General features: G+C 41.8%; 1 protein-coding gene across 1 annotated transcript in view; it reads left to right on the top strand.

Annotated features, from left to right (window-relative positions):
* LOC144589925 (ADAMTS-like protein 1) overlaps positions 1–8,565 on the top strand; it is a 431,785-nt gene extending 423,220 nt beyond the window's left edge. Inside the window, exons 28-30 of the mRNA XM_078394882.1 lie at positions 2,773–2,882; positions 4,873–5,093; positions 6,528–8,565. Of these exons, the coding sequence (XP_078251008.1) occupies positions 2,773–2,882; positions 4,873–5,093; positions 6,528–6,634 (438 nt within the window). The 3' untranslated portion in view covers positions 6,635–8,565. The remainder of the gene's footprint in view (positions 1–2,772; positions 2,883–4,872; positions 5,094–6,527) is intronic.
* The last annotated feature ends 5,600 nt before the right edge of the window (positions 8,566–14,165 follow it).

Raw genomic sequence — 14,165 nt, forward strand, 5'->3', positions numbered from 1 at the left:
TTTTTTTTTTTTAACATTTACCCAGTCAATTAACCTACATACCTGCACGTCTTTGGAGTGTGGGAGGAAACCGAAGATCTCGGAGAAAACCCACGCAGGTCACGGGGAGAACGTACAAACTCCATACAGACGGCGCCCGTAGTCAGGATCGAACCTGAGTCTCCGGCACTGCATTCGCTGTAAGGCAGCAACTCTACCGCTGCGCCACCGGATTTGTTGGTTGTTGACTGGCCAGTATAATGCTGGATGGGCAATGGCTGTCGATTGATGTTATTTTTACAGATCTCCTGAAGGTGGTGGTTGATTAAGATGTATCGGGTCCCTGGGCAAAAAGACAACTAGGGGCCCCCAAGCCCTATATGGGTGGAATCTGATGTGCATTGACTTGTGCAAGGCTTCAATGAATCTCACTGTTTAACAGAAAGTATGAGGGGGTCTGTACTCAAAAAGTTATGCAGGGATGATAATTCAAAGGATCTTACAGCCCGATGTGCTTGTTCAAGACAAGTGTCAGAGTGTTTAATATACCTGTTAGAGACAAGAGTCAAGAGTGTGTGTTTAATTGTCATATGCACTGATAATGGAACAATAAAATTCTTACTTCCTCCTCCTTCCCAGATCTCTCTCTATCTTCCTTTCTCCATCTATATCCTTCCTTTGTCCCGCCCCCCTGACATCAGTCTGAAGAAGGGTCTCGACCCGAAACGTCACCCATTCCTTCTCTCCCGAGATGCTGCCTGACCTGCTGAGTTACTCCAGCATTTTGTGAATAAATAATATTCTTACTACAGCTTAATTAAGCTTTTAAAGTGTTTGTTGAAATGGCAATTTGTGCCAACAGTGAATCTTTTACACAGTTATAGACCCGTCCCCACCAATACCATACCCTAATTTATGCAGATAGACCTGCCCCAGTTTATGCAGATAAACCTGTACCAATGCTGTACCCCAGTGTTGTAAAGTCATAGATATCCCCGCCAACACTGTACCTCAATGTTACACGGATAGACCTGTCCTCACTAATGCTATATCCCAGTGTTGTACACGGATAGACTTGTCCCCACCAATTCTGTATCCCAGTGGGGTAGAGAGATAGATGTCCCCACCGACACCATATCCCTGTGTTGCGCAGATGGACTTGGCCCCAACAATACTTTAGTGTCATAGATAGACCTGTGCCCACCAATAGTGTACCCCAGTGTTATGGTCTCGGATGTGCCTGTACCAACGGTTACTGTGGCAGACATGAGATGTGTCCTCATGAGAGTGGATCCGCAGAAAGCAACTGGCCCAGCTGGAGTCCCCGGCCACATCTTCAGGACCAGCTGGCAGAGGTATTCACAAACATCTGCCCTCCCCTGACATCAGTCTGAAGAAGGGTTTCGACCCGAAACATCACCCATCCCTTCTCTCCAGAGATGCTGCCTGACCCGCTGAGTTACTCCAGCATTTGGTGATACCTTCGATTTGTACCAGCATCTGTAGTTATTTTCCTAAACATCTTTGATCTCTCGGTATTCCACTCCGAGGTGCTCACCTGCTTTAAGAACATTATTATCATCCTAGTACCAAAGAAAATTAAGGTGGTGTGCCTCAATGGCTACTGTCCAGTGAATCTGACATCCACCATCAAGAAGTGCTTTGAGAGACTGGCGATGATGCACATTAACTTCAGCGTCCCAGACAGCCCTGATTCACTGCAGTTTGCCGACCATTGCAACAGGTCCACAGCAGGCACCATCTCCCTGACCCTAAACTCATCTCCAGAACACCTAGACAGCAAAAGTACTTATGTCAGCCTCCTATTTATTGACCAGAGCTCTGCCTTCAATACCATAGTGCCATCAAATACTTCTCCAAACTACTGGACCTAGGAATCAGCAAACCACCTCTGCCACTGGATCTTCAACTTTCTGACCCACCTCTGTCTCCAGTACTACTGTACCTCAGTGTGGAATATTGATAGATTGATTCCCACCAGTGCTGTAGGTGTGAAACTCAACGACTGACCTGTCCCCACCAGTTATGTATCCCAGTGTTATACAATGACAGAATTGTCCTCACTATTACTCTTCCCCAAGTGGGATGTATGGACAGATCTGCCCCCCCTGCAATTTTCCCCACTGTTATGTAGTGACAAACCTGACTGCATCCCATTGTTATCCAGTGACCTGTGCCCATCAGTAGTGTACCCAGTATTATACCGTGACAAAGCTGACCCCATTAGTACTGTACCCTAGTGTTATACAATAAAACCTGTCTCCACCAGCACGGCATCCAGTTTTATACAGGGGCCTGTGCACCCCACCAATGTATCCAGTGTTATATTGTGACAGACCTGAGCTCATTAATTCTGCACCCCGTCAGCACTACATTTTATTTCTACTACCTTCTGTACCTATTAATCTTGCACCCCAATGTCGAGTTTGAGATTTTCAATTAAGATTGAATTATACGAACAGATCCAACATGGGAAAAGAGATACTTCAAATATGCTTTGATTCATTCCTCCATTAATGCTGCTTCTCGGAAACTCTCATTTGGTCTTAATTTCCCATGTGCATAGAACAGCAATAATAAAAGAAAAGTCTTGTGAAAATCCCCTGCCTCTTCCTCTGTTGGCTATTCCTATATCATTAGAGAGATTAACGGATAGGCATTTGATGAATGACTTTTATTATGGAAGGGTGAACTCACTGAGGATCTCATATTGCAGTTGTGGTATCCAAAAAGACTGAATTAAATTGTGACACAACATGTTCTTTTCTTTAGTGTAACGGTCCGTGCATGGGGCTGAGATGGGGCATTCAATATCGCCAGGTGATCTGCCAGGCACAAAACTCAACCAGGTTGCCTTCTCAGCAATGCAGCAGCAGCACAAGGTATCACACTTTTCTGTTTGTAATGAGATTTGTAGTTTGCTTTTCATTCAGTATCAACATTTTAGATCATTGTTGTTTATTGTTATGTAACGTGGCTGATTTCCCCCAAGCCTTGCTCACCAGTTAAAATGGTCTGATTGTAAGCTCAACTTTACATTCCAGTCTACCCCTGAGAAACTTTCACCCCAAAGCTTTTCAAGAATCCATCCACCTTTACCTTAAAAAATGTTTAACTGCCTACTTCCAGCGCCTTTTGAGGAAGAGTTCCAAAGAGTTTAATGTGGTTTAGAGATATAGCGTGGAAACAGGCCCTTCGGCCCACCGAGTCCGCGCTGACCAGCGATCCCTGCAAACTAACACTATCCTACTCATACTAGGGACAGCTTGCAATTTTACCAAGCCAATTAGCCTACAAACCTGTACGTTTTTGGAGTGTAGGAGGAAAACGGAACACCCGGAGAAAACCCACGCAGGTCAAGGAGACAACGTACAAACCCCATACAAAACAGCACCAGTAGTCAGGTTTGAACCAGGGTCTCTGGCGTCTGTTATTGCCGACTGTCCGCTATAACCGAACGAGGTATTATCATTTTGTGTAGTTGAAACAAAGAATTGCTGATGGTGATTAATACACAAAAGACACACGGTGTGGGAGTAACAGCGGGTCGGGCAGCATCGCTGGAGAACATGGATAGGTGATAGAAGGAGCCTTCTTTAGACTGATTCAGTCTGCTGAGTTACTCCAGCACTTTGTATTGTTTCACCATAAAACTAGGTGTCGATGCCACTGGTCTGCACCAGCTGCTGTACAGTTTGGTGATACAGCTGTTGTTGTGCCTCCAGAAAGCTGGCCAACAGTGCTTTCTTCAGATCGCTGCTAATGGCAAGACGCACTCTGTCACCAAATCTTTAGTCAGAGGGTGTTGAATCTGTGGCATTATTTGCCATAGAAGGCTGTGGAGGCCAAATCAGTGGATATTTTTAATGCAGAGATAGATAGATTCTTGATTAGTACAGGTGTCAGAGGTTACGGGGAGAAGGCAGGAGAGAGCGGAGGGAGTGATAGATCAGCCGAGATTGAATGGCGGAGTAGACTTGATGGGCCTAATGGCCTGATTCTACTCCGATCACTTATTACCTTATGACCATGGAGCACCCTCCCTTCTCAGCTGCTGCTGCTTCCAAGATGGAGTATGTCAACATGATAAGATGACATTTAAATGAAAATGTTTTTCTGACAGTTTTAGGTCTGCCATTGCTGGGGACCTTTTAAGGACACAGATTTGGAATATTCTGTTTAAAATATACCCTGTGTTTGATGTTATATTGTCTTGAAATGATCTGTGGGTATGCACGATGCCTCTGTATATTAAAAAAACACTTGAGAATGTAAGAAGTCTTGCAAAAAAATAGAACCTTTAAGTATGCAGAAAACAATCTGAATTTAAAGCACCAAATTTTGAAAGTGCACGATAGGGCAATTGCTAACTGAAAGGAGGGTAACATCTCTGCTGAAATCTAATCAGAGATTCATAATTACAGTAGAATTGTGTAGGAATCGTTTGATTTTTGGGATGTATCCTGTTCATCCAGTGCTGCCAACAGGATTAAAGTGGAAAGGATGTTTCTACTGGTGGGAGAGTCTGGGACCAGAGGTCATAGCCTCAGAATTAAAGGGTGCTCTTTTAGAAAGGAGGTGAGGAGGAATTTCTTTAGTCAGAGGGTAGTTAATCTGTGGAACTCATTGCCACAGGGGGCTGTGGAGGCCACGTCAGTGGATATTTTTCAAGCAAAGTTAGATAAATTCTTGATTAGAATGGGTGTCAAGGGTTATGGGGAGAAGGCAGGAAAATGGGATTAGGATCAGTCATGATTGAATGGTGGAGTGGACCCGATAGGCCGAATGGCCTAATTCTATTCCAACAACTTGTGAACTTGTGGAAATTCCTTATTTTTCAACATTCCCCTCAACGGATGTTGTTGAATTTAGGCCCGTCAGCACACGAAACTGCACCTCAGATGTTTGCACAGTCCAATGGCGGAGTAGTTCTTGGACACCATGTACGTCGTCCTGTGGAAATTACGGCTTCCAGTCCAGAAGGGTCGAATGCGTGCATCTACGCACGAACAGGCAAGCAAGGGAGCAGCTGTGCTTGTGGAAGCAGAGGCCAGTGAACTGGCAGCGATGTAACATCATCCCATGTGAAAAATGTGAGTCCAGAATCAGCAACAAAGAAACACATTTATTCTGCTGTTATCACTGTTGGCAAATTGTAAAGTATCGGTCAAAATCAGTCTTTCCTTCCCGGGACATCCAGGCTCTCAACTGAGATTAAAGTATCTTCATGCAGAGAAGAACTTGGGAGAGGAACAGAATCCACACACCATTTATCCATTTATATGTAAAATTCACCTTGCTGCAAAGAAATGGACCAAATTAAAGTAGTTTCAGAGTCCCATTCACCACATCTTTTACTGCAGTGCTTTGGCATTTAATTGGAAAAATGCTTTTGCCAATAGTTTTTAATTTATATGAGAGCTAATTATTTTGAATGCTCTTTTATGCCTCACCTTTGCATTAAACCCCCTTGTGCTACTGAATGTGAGGATTTATATTTGATATTATAGGGTCACATTGTTTGTTTGGCTTCCAAAGTGTTGGAGTATAGAATGATGAGTATTGAATTGTTTAAAGAAACAGGCTTCTAAATAACTCCACCACAGCAGTTTACTATAGGAGAGGAAAAGAGAATAAGGAATTTGAGATGACAACACTTCTGTCAAGGGGACTCAATAATAGTCCACAAAAATCCACAAAATAAGTCCACAAAATAGTCCACAAAAGAAAGACATTGTGAATCATGAGATTACGTGTGAATTATTCTCCTTATTCTCCTTATCATGAAAATACAGAAAATACAGATCTTACTTCCTGAACTTGCTGATCCTAAATTTGCCCGTTAATAATGGAAAAACACATTTACTTCAACATGAGATTGTATTTTCGGACATTAGCCTTTTACAAATGTTTTAAAGTTACATGCAAAAGTAGAAGGAATGATGGGCTGCATCTCACGGATTCTTGCAATATACAACCTCTTAGAGTTCTAGAGTTCTTAAATTGTCAGTTGAAATTGCGTTCTTATTCCAAACATATGGAATGCCAAGATTGGTCATATTCATTTTTTTTTTGTCAGTGAAAGGCTATCTTTTTCTTCCTTGATACTTAGAACCCTAATTCCTGGAATTATCTACCTTATTTCCCCCTAACATTTCTCCATTCTAAAAATATTCTCTGTGGAAGTAGCAGGCCTGGCATTGCAGATTATCAGGTGAATTTGTACTTTTTGTACAAAAGTTTTAAAGCAACTGGCAGCAAAATCTAATTATGTTTTCAATGCATACCCAGGTACAGAATACCAATCCTGTTAGATGAGCAGAACTAATGTTCCCAAATTATCAACACACTGTGTCTCCGTAGTTAGAACAAAGTTTCATTAATTTTGTTGATAATAGCCAATGCATTGATTAGAAACCCTCTGTGAACTGTCCACTACTATTGTTCAATTACAGTCATTTATTGTCAATTGTAGTAAGATGGAGCTGTTAGAATTGTATTTAATTTATGGTTTCATTCGCTCACAGCGGAATGCAGAGACACAACCAGATACTGTGTAATGGTAAAGCGGCTAAGACTCTGTCTCTTACCCCAGTACAAACTGCGCTGTTGTGAATCCTGCAGTGGGATCTGAAGATGGCTGCTATTCCACAATTCATCCTGAAACATTGAAATGATGGGGAAAGCAAACTCAAATTTGTCTCATTGTTTTGAACTTGCAAAAGTGCTACCTGTGCTTTTTCTATGAAGAACAGATGACTATTGAAGAGAACATCTGCATTTGAACAGGCAAGCATCCCTCAGCTGCCATTCCAGCTGTAATACAGCTGTTACAATACATTTAGAAACACTGTACATTCCTTTATTGCCGCTGTGCTTTGGAGGGTTTTAGCCTTTTGGGTGAGTGCTTTTGTTGCACTGACGATGATGCTGGACAACAGCACCTGCATTAATTCAAGACCATCTTCCTTAATCTTCCTGTCAAAGCCCAAAAGAAATGCATAAATGTTTAGCTTTGTCTGTTTGATGGGAATTTCTGCTGAGACCCATTGTGGAATTTTGCAAAGACACCAACTTTATTACAGACAGTCAACGGCTATACACAGAATAGAAGCAAATGGTCCAAAAGATAGCAAATGGCGTTGGGCTGCATTGCAAAATAAATCTAGGGTCATGGAGTGAAAGGGAGAGGGTAAGAGCCAATTTCTTTTTGCACCTATCAGAGATCTAACCAACTGATCAAGTATCATTCACTGCAATTCTTGATCGAGGGCCCTGATCCTTAGGTTAAGGGTGAATTGTATTGGGATCATGGACCATATTTAGAAAGCAATGTGGTCCTGAGCTCTACATTTTGGATAATCAGAAAATTAGGAATTTAAGCTCAAAGAAATAAGAAGCAAAATCAATGAAAATGAAACATTCAGTGACCAAAAATGAGTGGGAGGAACAGACAGTGGAGAATCGGCAACATCTGACCCACACCTCAAGGAATACATGCTGCATTCCAGCAATCCATGGGAAAGGGTGGGCAACATTCTGGTGAGAAACAAACTGCATTCTGCCCAGAGTTCTTGCAAAGTAATCCTGCCGTTGTTGATTAAGTTAAAATGATCTCATTAAATTGATTCCCCTCCTGCCTCATCCTAACTTCCATTTTGTCTGCAATAATGTTACAAAATAGATAGGATAAGGCACGAGGGGAATCATCTATGGGGGTGGCACAGTGGTGCAACTGTAGAGTTGCTGCCTTACAGCATCAGAGACCTGGGTGCAATCCTGACTACTGGCGCTGTCTGTACGGAATTTGTACGTTCTCCCGATGACTGCATGTGCTTTCCCCGGCCGCTCCGGTTTCCTCCCACACTCCAAAGAAGTACAGCTTTGTAGGTTAATTGGCTTCGATAAAGATTGTAAAATGCCCCTAGTGTGTAGGATAACGATAGTGTATGAGGATCGCTGTTCCCACGCTGTATCTCTAAACTAAACTAAACTAAACTAAACTAAACTAAAAACATCAAAAAATGAGGAGTGATGTAACTACTGCTTTGGTTTATGCCCCAGGCTATTTAGTGAAATGGCCTTTTATGTCAACTTGTGCTTGTCCCAACAGTCTGTCTTTATTCATGTATTTTATCTCCAGTGCCAACCATTTCTAAGCCACTCAGTGCCTGACCATTTCCCAGCCAACCAGGATTTGCAGGCATTCGCAGTTCAGAGGTGGAAAATCGCAGTCCCCGTGGAGCCAAAACTCATTGCCTCTCTGTACTGCACAAGTTGGCTTAACAACCATTGTGTCACAATTTGTCGTCAAAATTTTTAATAAATTTAACCCCAATCCTCACCACCCCATCCCCACCCAATGCACTGTGAGGAAACTAGTACGAAAGCTCTGAATTATTCACCAGTTTCTAAGTCGCAAGGTGTTTGACACACCCTATTATTAAAAATATATTTGCATATTTTTGTCATTGCTACAGATTTCCCCAAACCACATGTCGTTTTGGCTAGGAGTGTAGGAAAATAACTGCAGATGCTGGTACAAATCGAAGGTATCACAAAATGCTGGAGTAACTCAGCAGGTCAGGCAGCATCTAGGAGAGAAGGAATGGGTGACATTTCGGAAAATCAGTCTGAAGAAGGGTCTCGACCCGAAATGTCACCCATTCCTTCTCTCCTAAATGCTGCCTGACCTGCTGAGTTACTCCAGCATTTTGTGATACCTTTGTTTTGGCTAGGAATCTGTACTGGTGTAAGAGTGACCCAGGAAGTTGTCTGAGAGGAAGTCTATTTTTACTCACCAAGTAGCTGCAGAATAGCAATTCAATATTATGGAAAGATCATTTTCAAGGTATCCCATTGAGCAGTGAAGGAAAAAACACTGCAGATGCTGGTTTAAATCGAAGGTAGACACAAAATGCTGGAGTAACTCAGCGGGTCAGGCAGCATCTCGGGAGAGAAGGAATGGGTGACGTTTCGGTCGCGACCCTTCTTCAGTCTGAAGAAAGGTCTCGACCCGAAACGTCACCCATTTCTTCTCTCCCGAGATGCAGCCTGACCCGCTGAGTTACTCCAGCATTTTGTGTCTACCTTCATTGAGCAGTGAAGTGCATTGGGTTATTGTCACATCCTCCTAATTTCCCGTCCTCATTGACAGAGATTTAAAGTCTTTAAATATGATCAAGTGTCTCAATTAATATTGTAAGGCAGATTCCTGACTCTGTTATGCTCTTTCCCCTTTGAAAATGTAGACAAATCTAAAATGTTCTAGAAATGCAATGTCCTTTATTGAATCAAAGTCATTCTCATGCAATTTTACAGTTGTGAGAAACAATACTCATCACAGGGTCATCTTGATGGTTATGAGTAAGATATCAATTGTATGACTTGTATTAAATGTTGCCTCTTGCAATCCAGTTCCAGGCCAGTTTCTGTAGTGTTTAGAACTATCCTTGCCAGGCCATTCCACACCTGGAGGTGCAGCTCTTATTTCAGCTAAGTGGGCCTGAAGTCTAAGCAAACTAGTTCACTAAATTTATGTATAATTTAAGATCAGACCTTTGTAAAATAAGCTCTCTGTACCTATTTATTAGAAAGTCTTGTTGAAAATGTGCAATATACTTTAACTGTACATTACATTGTCCAGAAAATACTATTTTGGGTGAACTTATATTTTCTTATTACCAAAGCTTTTTTTTGTTACTTATTCTTTTGCAGGAGTATTTGATTTTTTTCTTTTTAATAGCACTTCCATTGAATACCTTTTTGCTCTTTGTTTAATGTTTCACTGCTAGAAGTTTCATCCTCAATTGTTGAAATATGCAACACGTTCTCAAGGTGTTGGGCTGTTGCCCTTCTAGTTACATTCCTATTGATAACTGGTTTCCCAGACTTGTTACTATATACATACTCCAATGTTTCCTCTGGGGCAAACATTTAAGGATCAGAATCAGTATACAAAGAGAATATTCTTTGTTATCATGGATGAATTTGTCCATTTGACTAATTGATATTGGATTTCATTGGAACAAGTCTTACGACAAGACTGGCATTAGAGGAAACATGGATTAGGTATCCCATTTACAATGGTTTATGTTCCTAAGTTCAACTGTGGGTCACTGGTGTAGTTACAGCTTCCAGATCAGTTAATTGAATTTGTTGTGAATGTACTTTAGTTCTATCTTGTGACAAGGACCCAGTAACACATCTCTAATGTCAGTTGCTGGATAAAGTCTGAGATTACCTACCAAATGCCTATTTATGTCTTTTTTTTGTACTAAGTCTACTTGAGCTCAAATTTATTGAACTTACAATGTTTCATTCTGTGCTTTTCATAATACTAAAATTTAAACACTGTTAATCAGTTTTGACTTATTTCTTCAAAATAAAAAAAACACAGAATTTCCTCAAATAACTCCCAAAACCTGCTGGGCTTGAGTTGAGTCTGAGGTTAAAAAGGTTAACATCTTCCTGGACCTTAACCCGCCATGGACAGGCAGAAGGGAGCAGGAAATGAGGCTAGGAGCCAGGTTGCTTGCCAGGCAGCAGGTTGGAATTTTAAACATTATTTTGAAGCTCGCAACATCATACATTCCCTGCTCTACAGGTTAACCCTAGCAGCCTGCATATGCCAACTGGCTTCAAAAAAACAGCAGCTGAAAAGAGGCGGCTGACAGATTCGGTGAGACGCTGTAATTTCGCAGATAGACACAAAATGCTGGAATAACTCAGCGGGACAGGCAGCATCTCTGGAGAGAAGGAATGGGTGACGTTTCGGGTTGAGACCCTTCTTCAGACCGACGTCAGGGGGGAGGGAGATAGATATGGAAGCGTGAAGGTGTGAAAAAACAGGGCAAAGGGAATGGAGATCAAGAAAAAGGTAGAATAGACAGTGATCTTCTTGGACTAGGTGGGAATGTCAGGATGGCGTAGTGAGAGGTTAAAGATGGATGTGAATGCCTCTGTCAGCTGGTCCGTGCAAGTACTGAGAAAGCAACCAGGAACTCCATCCGAGCCAATAGTGTGGATTCTCTGCCAAGGTCAATATTGCAACTGCCATAGTAGCTATTGGTTCAGACGCGGGGCAGGGGAAACAACGAGCTGGAGTAAATTGACCATTTTCGGACTGGAGAGATGAAGCTACTGAAATATCCAAGAGATCGGATCTTGGGCCTCAATTGATTACCATTTAGTTTCTGATTGTATTAAGGGATCAATAGATGAAGTGATTGGGCAAATATGTGGCAAATGAAGTTTAATGCAAGGAAGTGCGAAATCATGAACCTTCAGTCCAGAATCAAAGGGTGGATTATTCTCTGAAGGAGAGAGACTGCAAATAAGTGAGTTTCAAGGGGCTCTCTGTGTTCTAGTGTGGGCAACACAAATAAGCAAGCAGCTCCAAAAAGTAGCAACAAAACAGACTGCTGGAGAACCTCGCCACTCGGCACCATCTGCAGAGGAAAATAGACAGATGAAGTTTCAGGTCTTAACCATGTTCTGGTCCAACAAGTAGTTGAGAAGGGAAACAGCAAATGGCATGTTGGCCTTTATTGTGAAGGGATTGGTGTTTCAGAATAGAAAGGTTTTGTTACTGATGTACAGGATAGCTTTGAGTGTGGGGAAAGGTGTCTCACCAGTTAGAGTATGGAGGTATATAAAATCATGAGGGGAGTAGATAAGGTGAATATTCACAGTCTTTTCCCCAGGGTAGGGAAGCCTAAATCTAGTGGACTAATGCTTAAGGCGAGAGGGGAGAGATTTAAAAGTGGCTTGGGGGGGCAACTTGTTAACACAGAGTGTGATGTACAAATGGAATGAGCTGCCAGAGGAAGTGGTAGGGTGGGTACAGTAATGACATTTAAAAGACAACTAGATCGGCACGTGATTTGAAACGTTTCCAGGGATATGGGCGAGATGCAAAGAAGTGGGATGAACTCGGTTAAGTAACATAGTTGGCAGAGATGAGTTGGGCTGAAGTGCCTCACTCTATGTTGTAAAACTCTAAGCAAGTCACAATATTGACTGGACAACATACCATTTATTTAATGATAATAAATTTATTAAATCACCAAGAACTATTAAACATTTGGATTGGTTAAACACTGATTTATAATACAATAACAAAACTTCAAAAAATTTATAAGAATAGCTCGGAGAAGTTAAAAATATTTCTTTCACCACCCAAGTAGGATATCCATGAATCAATCTTGCCCCTGTTATATTTAAATGATTTCATTTATCATATACTGACAACATTGGCACATCTGCATGCACCGACTGAGACTGGGCAAAGTTTTACAAGTCACTGAAGCTAAGAAGTTCATTCACATGTAAACATTCAGTCCAAGATCGACAAAAGGCACGGTACCAAACAATGGTCCAGCAGTAATTAGTCAATAGAAATCTGGCTAAATACATCTCGAAAGAATTTCAGCCATAACACTGGCAGAATATAAGGAAATATTACAAACATTCCTGAGAAGAGATTTTGAAAAAAATATCTTGCAACAGGAGATTACACTTGAGTTCTTTGTTGCAGTGATAGTTAGAGTATTAAATGTTGAAAATGTGTGGTGAGTTAAAGGAGTTCTTCAGCTACAGGTAACATCAGATCTACCAAAGAATTTGCAAAGATTTTTAAAGTTTTCTTTAGATCATAATGTTACATCTTTAGCAAATGAATTTTTTAAAAAAAATTAAAGTATACCTATTTTCACTCGCATTTTTTTGTTGCTCAGAGTGATTACACTCTGCCACTACTAATGCTTGGCTAGAAACAAACAATACAAAAACAACGCTTTAGAGTTTTTGTGGTGTGATTGATCTGTGATGATGTGCGCATGCTTACAAGCTTATAAAAACAAAACCATATCAATTTTCAGAAAGCACTAGTCAAAATGCAAACAATTTTAAGCTGATTGTTCTGGTCATAGAGATTATAGGTTTGGGCGTAGCCGAGGTGAGTATTTGCAGTGCATTTTATACACGGTACACACTGCAGTCACTAGGTGAAGGGGTAAATGAGTGTTTTAGGTGGTGGGTGGGATGCAAGACAAGTAGGCTCTTTTTGGCCTGGATGGAGTTGATCTTCGTGGGACGTATTGAAGCTGCATTCATCGAGGCAAGTGGAGATTGGTTTAGAGATTGTTCACAACCGATATTAACAATTTAACTGACCAAATGAATCATATCCAAATTTCCTGGCGATATTGCACAAGTTTGAACAAACTATGCACAGGTCTGCTTATGGAAGAGGATGTAAAGGGACAAGCTGAATGAATGGGAAAAAATATGACAAATAATGTGGATAAATGTGATATCTAGTTTGGTGAATATTACAGAAAATCAGAGTATTTTAACACAAGGAACTACTGGTGCAAAAAGCCAATGTGTTGGATTATCACAGCAGGTTACACTGCAACTAATCAAGAATCAAATTTCATCAACACCATCACTGCCCTCACCAATTCCGGCGCTCTGCTCTCTAATGCCTCCAAACATATTGTTCCCCAGCACCGCACAGCCCGATTTTACCTTCTACCTAAAATCCATAAACAGAACTGTCCCGGCAGACACATTGTTTCTGCCTGTTCATGTCCCACCAAACTTATTTCCACCTATCTCGACTCCATCCCATCCCTCCTGGTCAAATCCCTCCCCACCTACGTCCAAGACACCTCACATGCTCTCTGTCTCCTCGATAACTTCCGGTTTCCAGGCCCCCACTCCCTCATCTTTTCCATGGATGTCCAGTCACTCTACACTTCCATCCCCCACAAGGATGGTCTTGAAGCCCTCCGTTTCTTCCTCGACCGTAGAACCAGCCAGTCCCCATCTACTAACACTCTCCTCCTCCTAGCAGAGCTGGTTCTTACCCTTAATAACTTCTCCTTTGACTCCTCCCACTTCCTCTAAACCTGAGGCACAGCTATGGGCACTCGCATGGGCCCTAGCTATGCCTGCCTCTTTGTCGGGTACGTCGAACAATCCCTGTTCCCGATGTACACTGGCTCCATCCCCGAACTCTCCACTACATCGACGACTGCATTGGTGCTACCTCTTGTACCCATGCAGAATTCACTGACTTCATACACTTCACTACCAATTTCCATCCTGCTCTTAAATATACCTGGACTATCTCCGACATCTCCCTACTGTTTCTGGAC

This window comes from Rhinoraja longicauda, chromosome 3 (genome assembly GCF_053455715.1).
Source record: "Rhinoraja longicauda isolate Sanriku21f chromosome 3, sRhiLon1.1, whole genome shotgun sequence".
NCBI classification, from domain to species: domain Eukaryota; kingdom Metazoa; phylum Chordata; class Chondrichthyes; order Rajiformes; family Arhynchobatidae; genus Rhinoraja; species Rhinoraja longicauda.